Source organism: Bos taurus, chromosome 21, assembly GCF_002263795.3.
Source record: "Bos taurus isolate L1 Dominette 01449 registration number 42190680 breed Hereford chromosome 21, ARS-UCD2.0, whole genome shotgun sequence".
In the NCBI taxonomy this organism is placed as follows: Eukaryota; Metazoa; Chordata; class Mammalia; order Artiodactyla; family Bovidae; genus Bos; species Bos taurus.
In genome coordinates this window covers 725,083-750,177 of record NC_037348.1, presented here as the reverse complement: position 1 = coordinate 750,177, position 25,095 = coordinate 725,083, and the positions used below count along the sequence as shown (strand labels likewise).

General features: G+C 43.7%; 1 protein-coding gene across 1 annotated transcript; it reads right to left on the bottom strand.

Moving 5' to 3' along the window:
- Window positions 1–20,641: 20,641 nt before the first annotated feature.
- On the bottom strand, window positions 20,642–21,965 carry LOC112443210 (liprin-alpha-1-like). Its single transcript, XM_059879240.1, has one exon. The coding sequence runs from the start codon at window positions 21,269–21,271 to the stop codon at window positions 20,975–20,977; it is 297 nt and encodes a 98-aa protein (XP_059735223.1). The 5' UTR covers window positions 21,272–21,965; the 3' UTR covers window positions 20,642–20,974.
- Window positions 21,966–25,095: the final 3,130 nt, after the last annotated feature.

Genomic DNA, 25,095 nt, shown 5'->3' with positions numbered 1-25,095 from the left:
GTGACATCTCTTCCCCAGGGAAATCTTTCTTGGACCCAGTCTACGCCAAGTTCGGTTATGTGATCATAGAACTCTCTTTTCTTAGAGCATCTATCTAAGTTCATAATTATTTTATTTGTCTTTGTATTCTACTAGACTTCAAGCTAAACAAGACCCAGGAGCATGTTTCATTTGTAGAGCTTTAGAATAATGTCTTTCACATTATAGACCCTTAATACTTGTTCAGTGCGTGGATGAGTGAACATGAAAGGCACAGTCCTTTATGCTAAAAAATTACTCATATAATTTTTTTTGTTTGTTTCTATCTTTGTTTTCTTCATCATGCAGATTCTGTTAGCTTGTTGAAAATTCAGGATACAATTCTTTTGCAGGAAAGATTAGTAGATTTTCAAAGAAGCCACTGTGAACTACTTAGAGGAGAATTTTACAGAAAGAAAAGTAAGGTTCATGGGCTACAAAAAGAGCTGTCAGAAACCAAAGAAGTGGAATTACAGTTAGAGCAACAGAAAGTGAAGTGGGAACGAGAGCTCAGCAGCTTGAGGTACTGTACACCTCGCTTTTAAAGAAATATTTGAACTATTGTTTCCTTCAATACTGCAGAGACATAGACATGTTGTAAGGACTAACTTATCCTCTAGGATTTTACAGGGGAGAAAGTGTTACTAGTATTGTGGAGTGTGAAATTCTTGGAAATAATATAGCAGGTTCTTAACAGTGAATGCTTCTAATAACTTAATGTACATTTTTCCAAATCATCATTTTCATGAGTATACAGAAGTCCACCATAATGGAAACCCCATTAAATATTTACCAAATTGACTTTCAGTTGTTTTTCACTTTTCTGTATTCTATTTAATACTGCAAGGAACAACTTTTCTATAAATTCATTTCTACCTTTCTAATTATTTTAAATGCATTTTCTTTAATAATATCCTATAATTTGGTCAAAGTATGAGAACTTAAAAATGGTCTGTGATCTATATTTCTAAACTATTCTTAGGAAAGTTTATATTACTTTACACTCCCACCCACAGATTTATGAAGTAGCCATTTTTCTCAAGAGAAGATGAAAACAAAATTTATGCAGTTTTATTCTTAACCCTCTGTCTTAAAACAGTGACCATTATATTGTATTCCCCCCAAATTTACTAAATTTACTATTTTAAACATTGTGAAGAGGGAACGAAAGTTATTGCAACAGTGAAAAACCTCATGATTTTCTAAGAAGAGTTTTAAATTTTGCAGATTCACCTTAAAGCAAGAAGAAGAGAACAGAAGAAATACCAAGATGTTGCATGAAAAAATGAGGGAGCATTTAAGAACAAAAGAAGACCGATATAGTAAAGAAGTTGAAGTGAAACAGTACCTAGAACTCACTTTCCAAGCAGTAGAAGTGAAAGTGAAGACTGAGAGAAATAATCTGAATCAGGTAGAGTAATCTTTGGTGGAAATTTCAAATATGATTTTATCAATATTATTTATAATATCCCCTTTAAAAAATATCATTTATTTAGTGTCATTTTGTTTAGTGTTATGGGAAATTTTAGGTAAATTGTTAAAAACAAAAGAAAAGAAATTCAAAGTTCCCAAAGTAACAAGGCCGGAAATAAGAATTGCATGATCCTGACGTGCTAGGTGCACTTTTTCGAGCAGAGGGATGAAGAGGTCACAGCAATAGCTCACACAATAGATCTTGAGAAACTACAGGGTTGAGAATGGTGTAGAAACCGGAGGTTAAGCTCTCAGCCCACCTCAGGCAACCGATCCTTCAGCCTTGACAGACCATTCGTGAGTGAATAGGTCTAGAAGAGAAGGGTTGCTGGGAGGGACCATCGTGCCTAATTTTACATCAAGTTGCCTCTGGTCTTCAATCTGGCAGGTGGCTGAGGGTCGTGGACCCCCCTCCCTCTGTGCCCATCAGCCCTCCAGTCCACCTGCCCCATGAACAGCTCAGAACAGGCTCCAGCTTTCTCAGCTGTGTTCTCCCTCACAGCAGAGTAATCAAGGACAGGTGTTAACTGGCATCCTTGAAAGGTGCAGGAATTTTTTTTCCAGCAGTTGGTAGAAACCAGACATTCTTGAAGTTGATTGTCCTTCCTTTGGCAGAGTTCTCGAGTGGCATCTCACAGCAGAGGAATTTGCTTCCACACCCGATGTCCCTCTCAAACATGGACTGGGTCCCATCCCCGAGGTCCTAGCAACAGATCTCCCACAATAAAACGTCTCGGGAAGAGCTCGGGAAAGTAGTATTTTTAATTCAAATCCATTTGTCTAGAGCAGTCAGGTGGTGACATACGATGGCCTCATCCAAGGAGAGGCCTTTAATATTTCCATAGGAATCAATCTCAAAATTTTTGTGACTATCTCAGAGGAGCCGGCACCCTGATTGTGATTTAGGCAAGGAAGACCATGTGTGGTCTACCAAGTCCCTCTGCTTTGGAGTGAAGGTGTCAGTCACTCCACGCACATCATCACCTTCAGTGTCTGAATCAGAGTTCATTCTTGGCTCCACTGTCATTTCTTTAACCAATACCCTGTCAACGATCTTTTCACATCATTTACTGTTTTTCATTTTGTAAAAACTATGACATCAGTTGTAAAAACACTTTTGAACACTTTAAAAATTCGTTTCTTCAGAATAAACTTATAAAAGTGCCTCCCCCACACCAAGTTGGGGAGGAGGGGGGACTCTTGCTACCAATTAAAGATATTCTGGGTTTTGGTAATGATTTCACTTCCTTGATTGATCATTAGGTTAGTTTATCACTTTCCCTAATGGTAAAGAGGTAACTATAGGCAGTTCAGAGACCACATTTTGGGTGTGATTCTTCTACTTGTGAGAAAATGAGCACTCTGCTCTGTGAGTGTCCTATTTCAGTACAAGGAACTTTTGAAAACAGTGATAGATATGACATAATATATATTTAGTGATAGTTATTAAGTGTTTTTCATTGTATTTTCCCCATTTTACTATTTTAAACATTATGGAGAGATAATGAAAGTTATTGCAGCAGCAAATAATCTTATAGTTTTCTAAGAGCTTTCTAAATTTTAGCTTATTTACCATTAGTGTATGTACCATGAATGAAATAGGAAGCTTATTTTGTATTGATATGTTTGTACTAGAGACATGTGGTTTGATGTAAGAAGACTAGTAGAGTCCAAAGACCTGGAGAAAGGCTGCAGCTTACTCATATTTTTAACTTTTTCCTTTCCAGAATCCTTACAGCTAATGAGTTAATTAATGTTTGTAGAAGTGCCTAGTACAGTTGTCAATAGGTATAATTCTTGTAATTGCCTATTAAAATGTTAGAAGGTAGCATATTCTCAAGGAAAAACTTTTGTACAAAATTTAGTCTATTTATAAAGAGTTAAGGCTCTTACTGTGAAGTAGATTTATAGGATGTATCAAATGTAGTGTTTATAAACCTAGAAAGTGGTGTTGTTTATTGAATTATAGTTAATTAGCAATATTCTGTTAGTTTCAGATATACAGCACAGTGATTCAGATATATATGTATATGTGTGTGTATATTATATAAATGGGGCTTCCCTGTTGGCTCAGACTGTAAAGAATCTGCCTGCAATGCAGGAGACCTGGGTTCAGTCCTTGGGTTTGGAAGATCCCCTAGAGAAGGTGGAGAAGGCAATGGCACCCCACTCCAGTACTCTTGCCTGGAAAATCCCATGGGCGGAAGAGCCTGGTAGGCTGCAGTCCATGGGGTCGCTAAGAGTCAGACACGACAGAGCGACTTCACTTTCACTTTTCACTTTCATGCATTCGAGAAGGAAAAGACAACCCACTCCAGTGTTCTTGCCTGGAGAACCCCAGGGATGGGAGAGCCTGTTGGGCTAAAGTCTAAGGAGTCGCACAGAGTCAGACACGACTGAAGCAACTTAGCAGCAGTAGCAGCAGCAGCCTGGAGAAGGAAATGGCTACCCATTCCACTATTCTTGCCTGGGAAATTCCATGGACAGAGGAGCCTGGCAGGCTATATTCTATGGGGTCCCAAAGAGTTGGACATGACTGAGTGACTAATACACATACACACTCACTCACACATATCTTTGTCTGACTTACATCACTTAGGGTGATAATGTCTAGGTCCGTCCCTGTTGCTGCAAATAGCATTATTTCATTCTGTTTTATGGCTTACTAGTTTTCCATTATATAAATATTCCATATCAGATGCAATTTTTAAGTGTAGTCAGATCTATGAATCTTTTATTTTAAGCCTTCTGGGTTTGTTGTAGTTCAGAGAGAAGCCTTTCCAGTTCTGAGCTTCTTGAAAAGTCTCTTGGGATTTCTTTTTGACTTTCGTGGATTCATTGTCTTCCATTAAATTTTTGAACCTTTGGGAATTTATGCTTGTATAAAGTCTGAGATTTGTATTGAACCTTATTTTTTTCCTGTTGGAGACACACTTGGTGCAGTCTTCTCATTGTATAAACATACAAGTTAGTCTTTCATTTCAGAAGAAATCATGGAATGTCAGTTTACTGAGTACTAGCTAAACATCTCCTTTGTTTCACTTAGGTTTATGATAGTTGTGAAGAAACAAAAGACCTGTTGCACAAAAAGCACATGTTGCAAGAGGAAATTGCCATGCTAAGACTGGAGATAGATGCACTGAAAAATCAGCACCGGGAAAAGGAAGAGAACTATTTTGAGGACATTGACATTCTCAAAGTAAAGAATAATGATCTTCAAAAGGCAATAAAACTGAATGAGGAAATGTTAACAAAGACTATATCCTACTATACAGGCCAGCTTAATGCTCAGACAGCTGAGAATACAGTGCTAAACTCTAAGCTGGAGAATGAAAAAGAAAGCAAACAAAGACTGGAAACGGAAGTAAAATCCTACCGTTCTAGACTGGCTGCTGCCTTACATGATCATGATCAAGGTCAGACATCAAAAAGAGATCTGGAACTTGCCTTCTGGAGAGCAAGAGACGAGTGGTTATGTTTGCGGGAAAAAATGAAGTATGATGTGGCTAATCTAAAAGATAACATCAAGATGCTTTCCCAGCAACCACCTACAGTGGAAAGTATATTCAATAAGCTGAAAATCAAGCTGCATCACATGAGAGATGATCTTAGAGAAAAGACTTTGATGTTAGAATGTGTCCAGAGAGATCTAAGCCAATCAAAGTGTCAAAAGCAGGAAATTGAACACATGTATCAGAATGAACAAAGCAAAGTGAATACATACCTTGGAAAGCAGGATTCCTTAGAGGACAGATTATCTCAACTCCAGAGTGAAAACATGTTGCTCTGACAGCAACTGGGTAATGCATGAAACAGAGCCAACAGTAAAGAGAAGACGGTCATTAGCATCCAAGACCAGTTTGAGCAGATCATGAGAAAACTTCAGGCTGAATGTGAGAAACAAGGTCTGATGCTCAAGAAAAGAAACAAGGAGTTAATCAAGGAATGGAATCACTTAAAAGAGAGAATGTATTGGTACGAAAATAAGAAAGCAGAAGGAGAAATGAGTATCCAGAAGGAGAAATAATTCTCAGACTTCCTGAAAAAAGTTCAAAGTGATTCTTCATTCTGGCTAAGTGTTGAATCTGCTACTGCTGCTGCTGCTAAGTCGCTTCAGTCGTGTCCGACTCTGTGTGACCCCATAGACGGCAGCCCACCAGGCTCCCCTGTCCCTGGGATTCTCCAGGCAAGAACACTGGAGTGGGTTGCCATTTCCTTCTCCAATGCATGAAAGTGAAAAGTGAAAGTGAAGTTGCTCAGTTGTGTCTGACTCTTAGCGACCCCATGGACTGCAGCCTACCAGGCTCCTCCATCCATGGGATTTTCCAGGCAAGAGTACTGGAGTGGGGTGCCATTGCCTTCTCCAAAGTGTTGAATCTAGTTGAATACAAAAATACACAGGCTGTGAATCTATGGCCTCTCAACCAGCCTAAAAGCATACCTTGTATCCAGCAAATAAAAATTAGACCGAAGAAATCCTTTACTTTGAGTAGGGACATCGTGTCATTTATGAAATGTTAAGAGATTTAGTTCTAAATTGTTAACATAGACAGGTACTGGTAATTTACTCTTTATTAAGGTAATAATTTTAATCTTTATGTTACCACATTTCAGTATCATGACAAAAAAGATAAATGAAATGCTCAAACCTGAAATAAAAATTTTGAAATGAAGCTTCAGTTACCTGGATTATCTTGATAGTCAATTCCAGATTTCCCAGAGGCTGTATTTTATATATCGTACTTTGGCTTCAGTAGCTTATCATAGCTTTTTGTTATATTTGTTGGTACAATTTTATTTTTATTCAAGTCAGTTTGAGTTAATATGGGAAACACTTTAGCCTTGAATAATTTATTCTTTAAGCCTCCCAACTCTTCAAATGCATCTACTTATCATTAAATCATAATTTGGGACTCAGGTGTTGAGTTTTAGCAAAACTATTCTTGATTTAATTTTCCCACTGGTATTTATGATTTACTTAACATTTTTACAAACAATTTCCTCATAATTCTCATTTCAAGTATCAATTACTATCATTTGAATACAAGCTGGTCCTCTAAAAATGAAGGATGGTAGGATTCGTGAGCAGCAGGAATGGAGTGAGTCAGGGAGAGGGTTGTAGGATCTGCAATCTGGAAGCAGGTAGAGGCCAGGTTATCAAGGCTCCTTGAAGGCCATGGGAGCAACCTCATTTTTTAGATTGCATTTTTCTTTTATATTGGAATAATCATGATGGTGTGATCACTGACCTATAGCCAGACATCCTGGAATGTGAAGTCAAGTGGGCCTTACAAAGCATCACTATGAACAAAGCTAGTGGAGGTGATGGAATTCCAGTTGAGCTCTTTCAAATCCTGAAAGATGATGCTGTGAAACTGCGGCACTCAATTTGCCAGCAAATATGGAAAACTCAGCAGTGGCCACTGGACTGGAAAAGGTCAATTTTCATTCCAATCCCAAAGAAAGGCAATGACAAAGAATGCTCAAACTACCACACAATTGCACTTATCTCACATGCTAGTAAAGAAATGCTTAAAATTCTCCAAGACAGGCTTCAGCAATACATGAACCGTGAACTTCCTGATGTTCAAGCTGGTTTTAGAAAAGGCAGAGGAACCAGAGATCAAATTTCCAACATCCACTGGATCATGGAAAAAGCAAGAGAATTCCAGAAAAACACCTATTTCTGCTTTATTGATTATGCCAAAACCTTTGACTGTGTGGATCACAATAAACTGTGGAAAATTCTGAAAGAGATGGGAATACCAGACCACCTGACCTGCCTCTTGAGAAATGTGTATGCAGGTCAGGAAGCAACAGTTAGAACTGGACATGGAACAACAGACTGGTTCCAAACAGGAAAAGGAGTACGTCAAGGCTGTATATTGTCACCCTGCTTATTTAACTTATATGCAGAGTACATCATGAGAAACACTGGGCTGGAGGAAGCACAAGCAGGAATCAAGATTGCCGGGAGATATATCAATAACCTCAGATATGCAGATGACAACACCCTTATGGCAGAAAGTGAAGAAGAACTAAAAAGCCTCTTGATGAAAGTGAAAGTGGAGAGTGAAAAAGTTGGATTAAAGCTCAACATTCAGAAAACGAAGATCATGGCATCTGGTCCCATCACTTCGTGGGAAATAGATGGGGAAACAGTGGAAACAATAAAGTCAGACTTTATTTTTTGGGGCTCCAAAATCACTGCAGATGGTGACTGCAGCCATGAAATTAAAAGACGCTTACTCCTTGGAAGGAAGGTTATGACCAACCTAGATAGCATATTCAAAAGCAGAGACATTACTTTGCCAACCAAGGTCTGTCTAGTCAAGGCTATGGTTTTTCCTGTGGTCATGTATGGATGTGAGAGTTGGACTGTGAAGAAGGCTGAGCACGGAAGAATTTATGCTTTTGAACTGTGGTGTGGATGAAGACTCTTGAGAGTCCCTTGGACTGCAAGGAGATCCAACCAGTCCATTCTGAAGGAGATGAGCCCTGGGATTTCTTTGGAAGGAATGACGCTAAAGCTGAAGCCCCAGTACTTTGGCCACCTCATGTGAAGAGTTGACTCATTGGAAAAGACTCTGATGCTGGGAGGGATTGGGGGCAGGAGGAGAAAGGGACGACAGAGGATGAGATGGCTGGATGGCATCACTGACTCAATAGACGTGAGTCTGATTGAACTCTGGGAGTTGATGATGGACAGGGAGGCCTGGTGTGCTGCAATTCATGGGGTTGCAAAGAGTTGGACATGGTTGAGCGACTGAACTGAACTGAACTGATGGTTGATTATAATTTTGTGTTAGTTTCAGATGTACAGCAAGTTGATTCAGTTACTTGTACACTATATCCATTATTTTTCAGTTCCTTTTCCCAGGTAGGTGACTACAAAATATTGAGGAAAGCGGTTAGCTAAGGGCAAAGGTGGGGAGGAGTGATAAATTAGGAGTTTGGGATTAATATAGACACACTACTATATATAAAATAGATAAGCCACAAGGGAATGGCTTCATTTTTCTGCTGAGGTAGGAATCTATTGGAAAGATCTGAGCAACGGTTGGAATATGTGAAGATCTCTGAGTTAATCAAAGCTTCTAATAAAAAAGGAAAGGAAAATATTTCCACATTGTTTCCATAGTGTGGAATTTTCCATCACTTTTCCCACCTACACATTCATTTCTTTCTGGACGTGAGGTGGTGAAGCTCTGCAGATTTATTGGGAGGGGCAAGGTGTGGACAGTGGGGCCACATCCTTTGTCTGAGTAACTTAATATCAGGAAGGCTGGAGGGTGGCCCCTTCTCTGTCTATAACCAGAGTCAGTGAGGAGGAAAAAGAAGATGAGTTGCTGTCTGTGGTGATGGTTTTCAAAGTCCATATGTTGGAGTTACCTATTATTAACATAACATAATAGTAAAGTGGTTTGATAAACTCAGTAAGAGAGCATCTTATTAGGCAGTTTTGAGACAACTTCAACAGGAACTGGATGACGCTGTAAAAAAGCAGTCTATGTTGGAGGCTTAACTGAAAGTCATGTCATGTTTTTGTGCTAAGTTTTTGTGCTGAGGCTCAGGATTTGAAGAACAATTGTAAACTACTACAACTACGTCAACTCACAAGTCAGGTATGTATGAAATTGAACGTGTTAACAGTTAATATGTAGGATAAAGTGTTTTAGGACGCTCATTTTCATGGTCAGCTTTCTTCTGTATTTTTGTTACAAGTAACTTACTATAATTTTCTTATCTTTATAATGTACTCATTCCTTAAACTCTGACTTTCAGCCTACCATTTGCATTATATTACTTTTTCCTTATATTATTTATCCTTAGGAAAGTTGAGAATTGTGCCTCATTATTCACACAAGTTGAGAGCCCTTTTTTCCTTTGAAACAATACTTTTAAAAGTGATAGCTGTATTACCATGATGAGGCAAGCCAGATTAAAATCAGAGGATAATATAAATTTAATGGAATATTCAGAAAATTATCATTTCTCATCTTTCCTTTTGTGAGTGGCTGTAGAGTGCTGTATATATTTATTTCATGGATTTCAGAATAACTTGTGCAGAAAGGGTATTATACAAACCAGTTGAAGTTTAGGCATTGCCTTCTTTCCTTTTCATTTTAAGGATATTGTAAAAGCATGGAGGTACACCCACTCAACATGTGTAGTTCAGTATCTCTTAGGCTAGAGAGGTGTAACCGGTGACTACAGTCAATTTTAGAGCATTTCCATCACCCACTAAAAGAAACCCTGCATCCTTTAGCCACCACTCATGGCTTCCCATCTCTCTCAGCCCCAGGCAACCCTCAGTCTAATATCTGTCTCTGTAGACAGGCCTGTCCTAGGTGTTTTATATAAATGGAATTAGCTTTGCTCATTTGATTTCATGTTTTCACAGTTCATCCATGTGATAACAAGTATCAGTTTTTCCATTTCTGTTGGTTGTCAACAGTAAGCTAAGCCATGTATCCATCATCACTTGATGGAACTTTGGGTTGTTTCTGCTTTGGGACTATTAATAATGCTGTTTTGAACATTGATTTCCATGATTCTGTGTGCACATGGTTTTATTTCCCTGTGGTTGGATCTTATCCTCAAAGTTAGCTGGCTGATTTCACCTTTTCTTGGCCTTTGCTCAGACTGTCATTTCTGTCTTTACAGTTTCTTTTCCTCTTCGGTAGTCCTTCATTATTTGAGACCTGGAGCCCAGTCTCTCGTCCTTCGTGGAGCTTTTGTGACTGTCCAGCTCTTTGAGCCTTTTCACATCAGCGCTTGTTACCTAGTCTCTGAGGAAGAGTTTAGCCCCTAATTTTACACTGTTGACATTTCTTGCATGAGGGGGAATCTTGGCTAAGTATACATTGGTGTAATAGGGAATATTTATTGATATGCACATCACTTGTCTTGTATAAATGGACAGTAACAAAGGATTACAAGAATGAGACATTTTTTATTGTTGCTGTTCAGAAAAATGTGTGGATCATCTCTGTAAACTGTTAGGAAATGGGATTTCTTTAACTTTGCAAATAATTCTCTTTGGAATGCAATTCAAATTAGCAAAAAGTCTTAGTACTTCAGAAAAAGGCTTATGGGATTAGAATCCATATTTATAAGATTTATTAATTAGAGTCTTATTCTCACAGTCTTCTTTTGGGAGGGACTTATTAACTTAGCCCTAGATAACTCAGTACAGTATCCCTGAAACTTCTTTAAAATCCTGTGATATTAAAATGGGGGAGGAGTAACAGACATTCTACTAAGAGGTGACTTGTAGTCATTTTATGAAGAAAGATAGAAAAACATTATTGTAGAACAATAAAAGAGCGTAAAATCAAGTGCAATTGTTGTGTGACAAAGATGACAGTGAAGAACATTATTTTGTGACTCTTGGTTTGAACTTCTTTCTTGATTCTCTAAGTAATCCCTAGTCCTACATTCTATAATACAGATATCGTCATACTTATTTGATCCTGAATTTGAGTTAGGCTGTGCTCAGTCCACTTTCTTCACTAGCAAACAGTATCTTATTATTTTTGAAGACTGATGATTTTCCAGCAGAGCTGGAAACTACATCTTCAAAATGTCTGCACCTGGCTGCAAAAAATCAAGTTTTTCAACAGGAGTTATTATCTATGAAACTAATGCAAAAGAAATGTAAAAACTAGGGAAGAAGAAAAAGAAGTTGGAGTAAGAAGTAGTGAACCTCAGATGTCATATAGAAATGAATATGATAGAACACACTCAAGGAGAGCAATATCAGCAGGAGACTGAAGAAAGAGTGAGACAGGATCTTGTAGAGAAATGAAAAGAATGCAACCTATTTTTTCAGGTTAATTTGTTGATCTGTCATATGCTTGAATTCACTTTCACTGTACATTACATTTTAGATCTATACAGCTTACATGTTTTCTCTACCTCCCTTAGAGCAGTTAGTTTTGTTGATTTCTGGAAGGAAGGGAGGCACTTGTTTTCCCTTTAAATATTTCAGTTTCCATCACAGTTATCACTAAATTGATCTTTCAGAATGATTCTCACTAGATAATCCTTTTACTTATAAGACCAATTGGTAAAAAACAAGGTCATTAGGAAGAAAAGAAAATATTGTGGTTTAAAACTGGTACCATCCTCTTGAATTATTCTTAAGTCATCTTGTTCAATTTTTAAAATTTTAGGTTGATCCTCTTATTCTGTGAATTATCAGGTTATATAAGTACTACTATAACAGTGATTCCACTTTAATTTTATAATTCAGATTTAATTCACTTCACATTAATGATAATTGTTTTAAACTTCTGCTCTTTTTTTTTTCACCTTTAAAATCACTCTCTGAATCACTGACTCAAAAGTAAAGGGAACAAGTATAATTTTCAAGGTTAATGATTATTTTAAAAATGTTATCTTTTTCAATTTGCCTTAGACACAAGCTGAATTTCAACAGATGAAACTCAGAATTAAAGACTTGGAATCAGAACTGTCCAAAATGAAAAATTTGCAAGAAGATTCTAACAAAGCAGAGTTGGAAAAATATAAGCAACTCTACCTAGTAGAATGTGAAGTTAGAAAGTCATTGGAAGATAAACTAGAAAAGCAAGTCAAAACACAGAATCACAGAAACTAAATTTAGTTCATTAATTTGAAGCCTAATTTTTATAGAGTGGGGTACATGAGATGAGTAGGAAGTGAAAGCTAACTACATGGTCACTGCTAAGCGGACGCTTTAAGACAAATTATTAGTACTGTATCAAGTTTTTCCACACTATGTAAAGGCATACTTATGAAATAGGGGGAAATGAACACATGGGTTAAAGGCAGGATAAATCACAAAGTGGCTAAAAGTAATATAGTGACCTGACTGAGGGGTCTGGAGAATGGAAAGGGCAGATCCCACCTGCAGTGCCTAGTCCAAGTTTCCCCAACTATCTGAAAGCAGAGCACTCCTAGGAAGCCTTTCATAAGCCAAAGCAGCATAAAGCAAAGAAGCAGGTACCCAAGGACACATTCTGCTAGTTGATACATAAAATGAATATGCACAAGTGAAGCACAGGTGCTCCCAGACAGGGCTTTGGGGACTTGATGCTGAGATGTGGGGTGTGGCTTCTGGGGAAAGAGCTCAGTGGGGCCAGTCTCCCTGCTGGGGGAGTGCAATGCCTCTCACTGTAAAACCGTACACTGAACACTGTTTAGGGTTCTCTATCATCAAAAACAGGTACTGACATAGGTCCTTTGTAGAAGTGAAGTAACCTAAAGTGAACTGTGGAAAAGCACGGGGTACTTGTAACTGATCCTGGGGCTGTTTTAGCTCTTTTCAGCCTCATCCTTTGACTTTCTCAGCCTCACTTCAGAATGTGGCTCTAAGTGATACCTCAGAGCCAAAAGCTTAATTTCTCCAAGGTCATGAGTGAAACATGTATACAAGGGTGGTGAAAGCAAATGCTTGAAAGTGGCTTTGTGGGATGGGGTGTTTCTTCATCCCTGAACTGTTTCCTGGAGGCAGGTGTGTCCCAGACGGCAGCAGGTGTCACTGTGAAGCCACCTCCTTTTCTCTCTGATGCCCTTTCTCTCCTCTCCCAACTGTGATTTGTTGATTGAGGAGCCCTAGACACATGTGTAGTTCTTTAGAACAAGGTTACAACTATCATTGTTTATAGGAGGTCTGCTCTGTGTTTTCAGTGTTCAAACAGTTTATTGGGAATTCCATTTACTATATGGCAACTTTAAAATGCAGATAATTTGGGGAAACATGAGTAAAGTTGGTGTTTTCCATCTTCCCCAGGACTCATGAGAAGCTGGCGGTGATCAGCACCAAACTTGAGGTGAAGAAAGAGCAGAACAGATCTTTACTCAGTCCTCTTAGCACGAGGCCAGTCCTGGAGCCCTGTTGTGTTGGAAATTTCAATAATCCTTTAGTGCTCAACGGAAATCCTACTCCAAGAGCAAACATAGGGTTTTCTACCTCAATTCCACGCCCTTCGAAAAACAGCATGGAGACTTACTTGACCGACGTTAGTTCTATTATCTTTTGTTCATTGGGTTTCAGATTTCTGATATGAATGATCCTTGTTTTTAATTTGGTGAACTTATAAGTTGTTTATTTGACTTATGCACACTAAGTAAAAGCTGTCATTAACTGTGCTAATCAAGGAGACATTTAATGATTTTTTTTTTTTTTTTGGTCCTAGATCTCTGGTTTTAAGAGCTACTTTTAAATTTCTTGAAAAGCTGCATTGATATTCTACTTTAGAAATGAAATCTTATTGCCTAGTAACTGAAAGTATACTTAAAGATGTTTGACTTACTTTCCAATTGATTTCACTTTGGCAGTGGTTCATAATCATTTCCAAGCTTTGCTGCACCCACCACAGTTTATCTACACCTAAGCATAAGTGACACTGGCAACCCATTCCAATACTCTTGCCAGGAAAATACCATGGACTTTATCTCACTTTATCTCTATCTTGACATCATCTGGATAAATGGTATCTAAGATAGCAATGATAGGGAGTCTTGAAATTGCAACCAGTTTTCATTTTGTAATCATTGTAGTTAGAATATCCATTTCAGTCTGTGCACACGGGTTTATCATTTTGATACTGTTTCTGTGATGTTGGTGATGCAGAGACAAGTAGCCCTTGTTAAATGCAGTCTCAACCTGTTTTCTCATTTGACATCTTGCCATCATAGAAGAGCAACCCAAAGTTTCTTCTACAGCACTGTGTCTATGTTGGGTCTTAGTACTTGAGAGCCATGAAACTGGAGGACGTGCTTTAGCTGTGCAGTCACAGCAGGCCTCCGAAAACTTCATCCCAAGTCAGACACTTCCCCATGCAGGCCTAAGGGGAGGAAGCAAATGCTTGACCCCCATCCCAGACACAGGCTGCCTACTGCACACCCAAGTTCACGGTGCTGTGGGCACCTACATCTTTTCAAAGAAGAGATTTGGAACAGAGCAGGCGAGCGGCATACCCAGGTCACAAACCCCAGGGGGACAGCGCTGCTCTGCTGTGCACAGCAGAAGGGCTCCTGGTCACTGAGCTGCCTGAACTGGAGCGCTGCTGCCCCAGTCCTGCAGGAAGGCCCAGGAGTGCTTGGTCAGCGGGCTGGGAGCAGCAGAAGGATAAGGAAGGCCAACACTTGGGGCACTGGACTCCAACAACAGGGGCTCATCCAAGAGACCCGAGGGGAGAGGCAACGAGCTCCCTCCTGATGCTCCCTCCATCAGGGATGCCGTGATGGACACGAGAGCCTCTGGAGGAAAGCAGGCTGGATGGCTCCACAGTTAATTGTCTAGGCTCTGATCAGACCAGTCTGCACGGCGCTGCTGGGTGTGAGAGCCTGGGCAGGGTGCCCGGCCTCGCTAAGCCTCAGTGTCTATGTCTGCTGAATGCGGATGGCAGCAGCCTGGAGCTCACCTGGGGATGAGATGACAGACTCAGAAAGCACGTGCATAGCGCATAGAGCCTCCTGCACACTGCTACCCACCATTATTAAATTGGCTTCCCGCAAATCTAACATCTATGTCTCTGATTCAGTCATTTCTTATAAGAAAACACTAAGCGGAAATTCCATGGTGGTCCAGAGGTTAAGACTTGGCACTTTCACTGCCGGGACACTGGTCTGATCCCTGCTTGGGGAACTAAGATCCCATAAGCTGTGCAGCATGGCCAAAAACATAAGTAAAGAACATTTTAAAAATAATAAATAATACTATGTCTATTATAAACAAGCATGAGATGATGAGAAGGCAAACAAGTGGGAGAAAGGCAAACTGTTACAATTGTCCCAACGAATGACCAATTTCCAACAGAACCATCAGCACATTTTAAGTGGTGGGTGAGTTTCATTACTTCCATTAAAACATCAATTATTCACCAGGACATAACCACACAGTATTCATTCATGTTAAACGATAAGGACTCTTTAATACTTCACAGAGAAACAAAGGCCTGCTTAATTACTAAATAGTTTACCTTTCAATGCTGCTTCCTTAAATCACTAGGCCAATAGATGCATGCAAAGAAATGAAGAGAAACCAGATTAGTTGTGACTTTGAAGCTAAAATTTCAAGAATCCGTATAGGCAAATACAATAAAGCAAAAATGATGGCAAACACGTTAAGTGACATGAAGATTTAGAGAACATGTGACTGGAAACAGAGCATTTGTTTTGAGCACAGAAGTTAAATAAGCTATTCAAGATTTACTGCTGCTAAGTTGCTTCAGTAGTGTCTGACTCTGTGCGACCCCATAGATGGCAGCCCACCAGGCTCCCCTGTCCCTGGGATTCTCCAGGCAAGAACACTGGAGTGGGTTGCCATTTCCTTCTCCAATGCGTGAAAGTGAAAAGTGAAAGTGAAGTCACTCAGTCGTGTCCGACTCTTAGTGACCCCATGGACTGCAGCCTACCAGGCTCCTCCATCCATGGGATTGTCCAGGCAAGAGTACTGGAGTGGGTTGCCAATCAAGATTTACTAGAGAAACAGTAAAAATTATTACTCTGGAAGATATTATTCTATTACAACATCATGATTTATTAAAGCACAGCATTCTGTACAACAAAAGGCCTTAACAGTTGTCTATTCTCAGCCAAATTTCTCTATAAGTTAGTTTCTCTTAATAAAAAACATGATATACTTTAGGGGGAGCTCCCGATCCTGGGCTGTGGCCCGGAGAGGGGGCGCGGTGGTGGCGGGCTTTCTCCTTTTGTTGTTGTTTCCTCCGCCCGGGGAGCTGAAGAGGGGACGCGCCTGGGTGGGGCGGCTCGGAGCCCGGGCCTGGTGGCCCCTGGGGGCTCCCGGGCGGGCAGGGTAGGGCCGCGTAGAGCGGGCTTCAACATGATGGCGGCCGAGGCCGGCGGTGACGAGGGCGGCCCGGTCACCGCCGGGGCAGCGGGAGGCGAAAAAATTAAAAAAAAAAAAACAAAAAAAAAAACATGATATACTTTAAATTAGTAATTTAACTGATAAGGAAGTTACCATAATACCTAGTTTAACATTGAACAAATCTAACCCCCTATTGGACATTAATGTAAAATCCTGACATAGAATTTGATTTAAAACTTCTCAAAATAAATTCATTAAAGCAAGTTCCCTGTGAAAATATGTAAGAATGAGCGCTAGCATAATAGCAGGTACAGTCTTTACAATTTATTAACCATAGAAGATACTTTTTTAATGAGTCTAATAGAGACATTAACTGTGCAAAAGCTGATGAGATTTACAGTCTAAAATACAAGCACCAACACAGAAAGGATATTGTGTCAGTTCAGTTCAGTTCAGTCACTCAATCGTGTCAAACTCTTTGTGACCCCATGAATTGCAGCACGCCAGGCCCCCCTGTCCATCACCAACACTCAGAGTTCAACCAAACTCATGTCCATCGAGTCGGTGATGCCATCCAGCCATCTCATCCTCTGTCGTTCCCTTCACCTCCTGCCCCCAATCCCTCCCAGCATGAGAGTCTTTTCCAGTGAGTCAATTCTTCACTTGACGTGGCCAAAGTACTGGAGTTTCAGCTTTAGCATCAGTCCTTCCAATCAACACCCAGGACTGATCTCCTTTAGAATGGACTGGTTGCATCTCCTTGCAGTCCAAGGGACTCACTCTCAAGAGTCTTCTCCAACACCACAGCTCAAAAGCATCAATTCTTTGGTGCTCAGCTTTCTTCACAGTCCAACATTCATATCCATACATGACAACTGGAAAAACCATAGCCTTGACTACATGGACCTTTGTTGGCAAAGTAATGTCTCTGCTTTTTAATACCCTATCTAGGTTGGTCATTAACTTTCCTTCCAAGGAGTAAGCGTCTTTTTAATTTCATGGCTGCAATCACTATCTGTAGTGATTTTGGAGCCCAAAAAAATAAAGTCTGACACTGTTTCCCCATCTATTTCCCATGAAGTGATGGGACCAGATGCCATGATCTTAGTTTTCTGAATGGTGAGCTTTAAGCCAACTTTTTCACTCTCCTCTTTCACTTTCATCAAGAGGCTTTCTAGTTCCTCTTCACTTTCTGCCATAAGGGTGGTGTCATCTGCATATCTAAAAGTCCATTAATTCTACACTTAAGAGGATCATTTCTTTATGTAAGCACAATCTCATTTATGAATTACACATGATATGTAGTTTAGGATCCATCTACATTATGCTTATAACTGCGTGCAGCTGCTGCTAAGTCGCTTCAGTCGTGTCTGACTCTGTTGGACCACATGAACCCCACCAAGCTCCTCCGTCCATGGGATTTTCCAGGCAAGAGTACTGAAGTGGGTTGCCATTGCCTTTGCCTGTAACTGCACTGTGATACACCAATTCAAATTACTGCTATGGGGGAAAAACACCATTTAATGAGACATGAAGACAAATCACAAACCTGACTAAGGGGACACACGCTGTGGACCACAGCACTGCTATGACCAGAGCAAGTGGGGGGATGGGGGAGGGGAGATGGATGGGCAAACTACAGCCTCGGGGGCTGGGGGGGGATCTGGATTGACGATGACTAAGCAGACAACAGGATGAGACAGGAAATCAAAACCAATGATGAAAGCAGACACACCGTCAGAGAAATCCAACAGCAAGGAAAACATACAGAACTGTTCTTTTCCAAATACTCAGAAAGAAATCAAGCATGAAACCACAGAGAAATCATCAAAGAATTTTAAATATCACCTAATTAGCCAATGACGCGAATTCCAAAAACAGTGTGTCAGAAGACCACAAAATGGCCTAGTTACCACTTCACAGGCTGCTAAAATGATTCACGGTTAATTTAATTATAAGCTGACTAACAATGCAGCTAACATGAAATGGGTGGTAACAGAAAAAAGAGATAATACAAGTCCAGTTACAAAGCAGAGTGTTGTACACGTGATTTCATGGGGTAAATAGCAATGCACTCACAACACCTAAGCTAAACATGCAAGAAAGCTGGAACATGTGCTTTAGAGCTGCACACTCTGTCACCAAAAGCCCTAGGTTGTCATCCCAGTTTTAGACTTGGAAAAGTGAGGCAGCCCGACGTCTTCCCTGGGGCCCTGGGGCACTGGGCTTTTAACCTGGTTTCACATGCAGAGCTGGCCTGAGTGCGTGGCCAGGTCCATCAGCAAGCAGACCAGTGTAGATTCTTGGTTTTGTTCCCACCGCATGCCCTGCACCCTGCAGCCAGGCATCCCCAATGGAAAATGTGCTGCACAGCTTTCCCACGCCATGAGAGCTGCCTATGGTTACTTTCACGAAGCTGTCTGCTCCCTGAGAACAGAAACTTCCATGAAGCTGCTGTGCCCAGCACAGGCCAGGCCCAAGGTTACAGAAGCAGGCTCTGGCTGAGTTCATGATGACATGCTAAGCTGGTGGTCCAAATATCAAGACTAATTTGTCACTGTGCCATTGTGGAATGATTAAAGACTAGGCAGTTCAAAAACTTTTAGACCTCTGAGTGTAGCAAATGTACCTGATTTTCTTCTGGGTATAAAGACAAAAAACAAAAACCAAACAAACAAACAAAAAAAGAGTTTGCTGGGGGAGGGATGTGGCAGGGAGGAGGCAGACAGATACCAGAGTCATGATGCCCAGCCGGTCTCCCTCCCCCACCGGGCTGTGCCGCCTCCTTCTGGGCTTGGGTTGGGGCGGGCAGGAGCCGGCATGCGAGGAGGTGGCAAGCAGGTTGAGGGAGCTCATTGATTTAAAACGATGGAGGCTGCCTAACCTCCCCCTGCCCTCCCTGCTGTCAGTCTCCTCGGCTCGCTGCTTCATGTTCTCCTCTTCTTCGATCAACCTAAAATAGAATAAAACCTGTCACCTGCCTTTGTCAGCAGAGGAACCTGTCTGGACAATAAATTTGGGCTGGCATTCTGTGTCATGATTAGCAAATTCCAGAAACAGTTGCTCAATTAACATCTCTGCCAAAAGTTTGTACTTTTCCTCTTCTGAATATTCTCAAACCTAGAATAACTTAGCGTTGAGTCTTACAAACTGGCCCTGATTATTGATGCTTGATTTTACTTATTTACTCTAACATTCTGAAGGGGCCCTGGTGGCGACTCTTTTCCTGTGAGAAGGTACCTCAAGTTGACAACCCTTACCACGCCTGCTCTCAGGGCAGAGATGCATGTCAGTGCCTCAAGTCTTTCCCACTGGGAATCGGGAACTCTGTACAATCAAAACAGCAATTCACGAACAAGCTGGAGTTTTGAAACACAAGTATTCAGACCAGATGAAGTGCTGAGTTGATTTTTTTTTTTTTTTAAGGTTGTGTATATACAAACGCATCACTTGATGAAGTTCTCCACCAGCTTTGTGTGAGTTTCTGGGTTCATGTCAATGTGCTGCATTAACCTAGAATTCACAGTTTCTGCTCTTCTCCCCTAATGTGTGGTGGATGTTTTTATATAGCAGTTTAAATACACGATTATGCAAATAAAATGATTTTCAAATTAAAATACAAGATTCTTACAGACAGTAAACTCTCCAGCTTCACTTCTACTCATACATCTTGAAAGTTTTTCACTGTTGATAACAAGTTGATGGACAGAATTTACCATTTACATCAAGTCAACTTGTTGCATAAGGAAAAATCACTTTTACCTGACAACTTGCTGTAAAAATAAAAATATTAATATATAACCATTCCATACTTCCTGCAGGGATGCAGAAAGATCATCTTTCTGAGCTCGTCTGTGCTCAAACACGGCCCACAAAGCTGTCTGTCTTGGCGTCAAATGGGCAGGCTGTACCACCTGCATTTGCTGGTTGTCCTGTTCACCTCCTGCCTTTCCCCAGGCCCCTCGCTCTCGGCCATCAGGAGCGAGCACCTTGGCCTGGGCTGACGTGACAAGAACAGTCTGAGCAGCAGCTCTGCCTGGTACTGTGCAGGGTCACCGGCCTGCGGCCACTCTGAATGTGGACTCGGGACATGGGCATAGCTGTGCGGGTGTGACACCAGGCAGGCCTCAGTGCCCCCAGCCACCCGACTGCACCCAGACCCAAGGCCCCCTGCTCACCAAGAGGCGGGCCTTTGGATTCTATCTCGTTTTGAAAATTGTTATAACTGCCAAGACGGTGTCTAAAGAAAACATCTTAAATATACTGATGAAATGAGAAAAACTCAAACACATGTCCTTGGACCACTGTTTTACAACAAGTCAATCTTCACACTGCATTAAGTTAAAAAGGAAAATGCAGATCTGAGTGGGAATTTGCCAACCCCAAAACCCCAGCTTTCACCAGGTGACTTTTCACCAGAACGTGGGGGGCTCCGAGGGACACAGGAGGGTGCACGGGCCACAGGGGACACCGCCTCGGCACCTCACCCACCTTGGGGCTCAGAGCTGAGGGGGGACACCCCACAACGCCCCCCCACAGAGTGCTGACACCGCACCATGGACAGAATGCCCTGGTTGACCGAGCTCTATAATCAAAGGCAATCTCAAAACTGAAAATTCTTGAAGCAGACCTGAGGTCAGGTTTCTTACTATGGAACACTCAGACGTCCCTAGGAGAAGACAGCTCCTCAGAGAAACCGAGTTTCTGGGGAGCTGACTTTGCAATCACCCACTGGATCTCTTCGTTGATGGCGTCCAGCTGCTTCTGCAGCATCACAGTCAGAGTCTCGGCATCAGCCTGCCCACTGGGCAACAGCTGAGTTGGCGAGCTGAAGAGGGTGACCCTGTCGCCCTCACCGTCAGACACGCCCTCGTCACTCTTGAATGCCTGAGCCACGTTGGCCAGCACGCTGGCTTGCTGAGCACGCTCCCAGTCCTGCTTCTTCAGGGTGTGCATCTGGGCATGAGAGGACCACTTCTCGTCAGCGACATTCAGGGCAGCTCAAGTCTATCAGGAACTGAACCCAATTTTACATGGAAGCCCTGACTGTGGATAAATGGGCCATGCTCATGAGACACTGCCATCTCTTAAGCGAGCAGGATTGAAGAAACAGGCACAGGGACAATCCAGTTCCTAGACGGCCTTGTGACACTCAGGTCTCAGGCATTCCTATGAGGATATTCACAAGGGTGGGCTGATGGAGTCAGAGACAGAAACCGAAAATTACAAAAATACATCCATGCCTCCATCAGCCAGGCTGGAGGAAAATAAGAAAAAAGAACACTTCAGCTTGGCAGCCACTGTGTTCCTATCAGTGGTCATCACTGGTACCAGTTCACCAGAGAGTCCCGTCCTCGCAGGCTCCCAGCCCTCCGTTTCCCAGGCTGGTCTGAACATCCACAGACAGGAGTGAGCAGGGGCAGCCAGGGGACGGGAGGGCCAGCCCCTCCACGGTTCTCCTCTTGGGGCACAGGCCCTTGGGCTGTTCTGGGGGATGGCTCCTCGCACCGCAGGGGTGGCTCTGTCATCAGAGACACATGGGGGAGTGACTGCGGGGCCCCGTGCCGCCCTCCTGCTCTCACACCTCACACCCTTCTCTCTGAAAACGTCCCCCCTGCCACACTGTCACCCAGGTCCTGCCTTCTTTCCCAGACATGACCTCAAAGGAACTGAGGGGCAGCCTCGAGGCGCTGGCTTGCTGGTTCCCTGTCCCCTGTGGCCAGTGCCCTTGCCTCCTGTCTTCATCATGACCCTGCCCCAGGGCCGGGCTACCCCCTTTGCTGGCTCCAGGACCACCTGCCATCATTCCTCCTCTGGTCCAGCAAACCAGCTGCCTATGGGTTCACCCCCATAAGCCTGGTCAGCACATCCTCTCCCTTCTCTCGCCTTCCAATCACACAAGGGGAACCAGCAGATTCCTCCTCCAGGGCTCCCTGCAGCACCCTCTGCTGGTCTCTGAAAGCTTCCTGGGAGTGGCCTCTACAGTCCCCCTCCCCGCCTGGTCTCCAGCTCTCTACCAGCAGGCAGTGGGCCCTGCCCTGCAGGGCAGCTCCCTGGGGGTTCCAGGAACGCATGTTATCAAGCCCCCTCCCCTCCTTGCCCTCCCCCATGCCTGCCCCAGCATGTCTCTCCCTGGGCTCCAGGCCCTGCCCTCCCTGCGGTTATTCCTCAGTCCCTTGTGCCCTTCTCATCCTTGGAATGTGGGGTGCCCCAGAGCTCTACCCTTGCAGCCCATCTCTCTCCACTGGCACCCGCCTGGTGACTTTACCATGCTCGTGGCTTTAAATGCCATCTGTATGCCCACGACCCCAAGTCCACCCTGAGCTGAGTGAATCCTCTCCCGGATGCAGGCCAGAACACTCAGACTGCTCTCCTGACATGTCCCTGGGACACCCCATGGGCTCGTCCACCTCAACAAGGCTGAGGTCCAGCTCTTAGCTCCCCGCCCCAGCAGCCCTCCTCACCTCAGGAAACAGGCTCTAGGCTCGAGCTGCTGAGGCCTGAGCCCGGGCTCCTCCCTGATGTGGCCTGCTCTCTCCCTTGTCCCCACTGGTTGACACGACCCTTTCTCTATCTCCGAGCAGCTACTTCTCTTCCTAACTCCGGGTCTCTGGTTCAAGGACACCCTCCTTGTGTCACCTCGCTGGCCACCCTGTTCACACATGATCATCCCCTCCTCCTCGGACAACTCGGGCACTCTGGTCTCCTTTCCCTGCTCATTACTGTCTGACAGGTTGCACCAGTTTAAAAAGGGGTCCACAAATTCTTGCATCCTCCTCCCTTCAAGAGGCAGAAGGGGCGACTCCTGCTCAGCCCCTGAGCGAGGCAGGACTTCGCAGCTCACTCTCACAAACAGAAGTGAAGGTGTGTGGCCTCGAGACCAGGGCGCAAAAGACCCCAGGCTACACCCCATGCTCTCGCTCTCAGAGGGTGTTCCAAAGAAAGCCAGGCCATGGGAAAGCCACACGGCAGGGACCTGGGCCTGTCCCTTGCAGCCAGGTGAGTCTGAAAGCCTGCCATCCAGCCCTGGGGGGCCTTCCCGTGTCTGTGCCCTCAGGAGGCCCTGAACCAGGCCTGCCTGCTACAATGCACAGGCACTGTGGACTGTGAGCTGCTCCCTAGGAAGTCACTAAGCTTTGCAATGATTCGTTACATAGCAGTGGATAAAGAACACACACAGTTTTTAATTCACTGCTGGAGTCCTACTTCTGACCATGTCTGGCCCAAACTAACTGCTCACTGAATATGGAAGCTCTAAACACAGACATGTATGAACAAATACATGCCATGAATGAGGTGGAAATATAAAGGCACTTAAACTTCCAATGAGAATTCTTCTCACTATAAGCTGATGGATATGTGTATCCATTTACTCGTAGGATGATTTCAAAACTATGCTAATTAGTACCATGCTGGGCCTCACAGTAGGCCACAAGTTATCCAAATTGGTTATTTTAAGAAAAAAAAGCATGCCTTAAAAGTAAACTCTTAGCCAGAAAAAGGAAAATGGGAAGACATAAAGTGACCTATCAGCGCTTTGTTCCAAACCCACCTCAGGACCACAGTGTGAGGGGGCAGGTGCCTCACAAGGTGCCCACCAGGGATGGGAAGGTGGCGGCAGGGTCCTTGCCTCGGACGGCTCATCGTGCAGCGCTGCCAGCTGGCCTTTCTGGGGGCATCGCAGCACTGCCCCATCTCCTGAGTAGTCTGCTGACCAGTCTGCCACAGGGAACCTGAGGTCCAGAGCACTGCCCAAGTGGGGTCGGCTGAAACACACGGCAAAGAGCAGCGCTGTTAGAAGAAAAGAGAGCTCACTCTGTCAGTCGAGCCAGAGCCTGTCCATTTGGAAGATTGGCAATTTCACAGCAAAAGGGCCCCCGGGAGGGCACTGCCCTCTGGCTCCAACAGCAACAGGCCACCCGCTGCTCCACAGACACTCAGGGCTCATCCCCAGCAGCTGGAAAACTCCCATATGTGGGGAAGGCAGTGCTGACGCGAGGGTGTGGAGCTGACTAGGACAGGATCGGCTGTCTGAGGCTGGGGCATCCAGGGTCCCCCTGGAGCCCACTCTCAGGTCCCAGGGCGGGGCCTGCACCTGCTCTGCTTTCCCCTTGGCACCCCACCTCCCCTTCGGCCCACGCCTGCTCTGACCTCCCTCTCCCACGTGAAGTCTGTGGATCACAATCACCAGTCTGCCTGGAACACTGTCTGCACTGCTCTCATTGTTTTTAAAGGTGTCTCAAACAACCCGCAGCAGAAAGGGCTCGGACCCACAGCTCGGAGCTGAGCACCACTGGTGTCTCCCATTAAAACAAAGGCGAGCGTGTCACTGGACTCTGGGCTGAACAAGGCCCAGCACAGATGCTCAGGCCCTGAGCTCTAAGGCCTGGGCCTGCAGCTACCAGGAGCTCACTCAGCAGGGGCCTGCTGAGAGGCAGGGTGGCCACGCCTTGACTGTGAGCCACCTGCACTGCAGGACCGCCCGGGCTCTGCTCAGTCTTGTCCCTGGGAAGAGGGTGGCGCCTTCACGTGCAGGAGTCCATAAACCCGGGAGATAGGGCCCTCCTCCAAGGACAGGACACCCCATACGTCTGCACGTGGTCAGGGCCAACAACCAGCTCAGCTTGCTCGGGGTCACACGCTGCTCTGCTCGATGGATTTGCGAGGAACATTGTGCTGCACAGGAGATGGAAGTCTGAAATCTCCCCGAGCCACACCTGTCTTCCCTCCCGTCTCCCCTCCCTCCTGACAGAATTGCTCCCTTCTCTGCTCCACTTCCA

What these genes read in the sequence shown, in the direction of transcription:
- LOC112443210 (XM_059879240.1), bottom strand. Translation starts at nt 21,271, where the DNA reads ATGCACACCCTGAAGAAGCAGGACTGGGAGCGTGCTCAGCAAGCCAGC.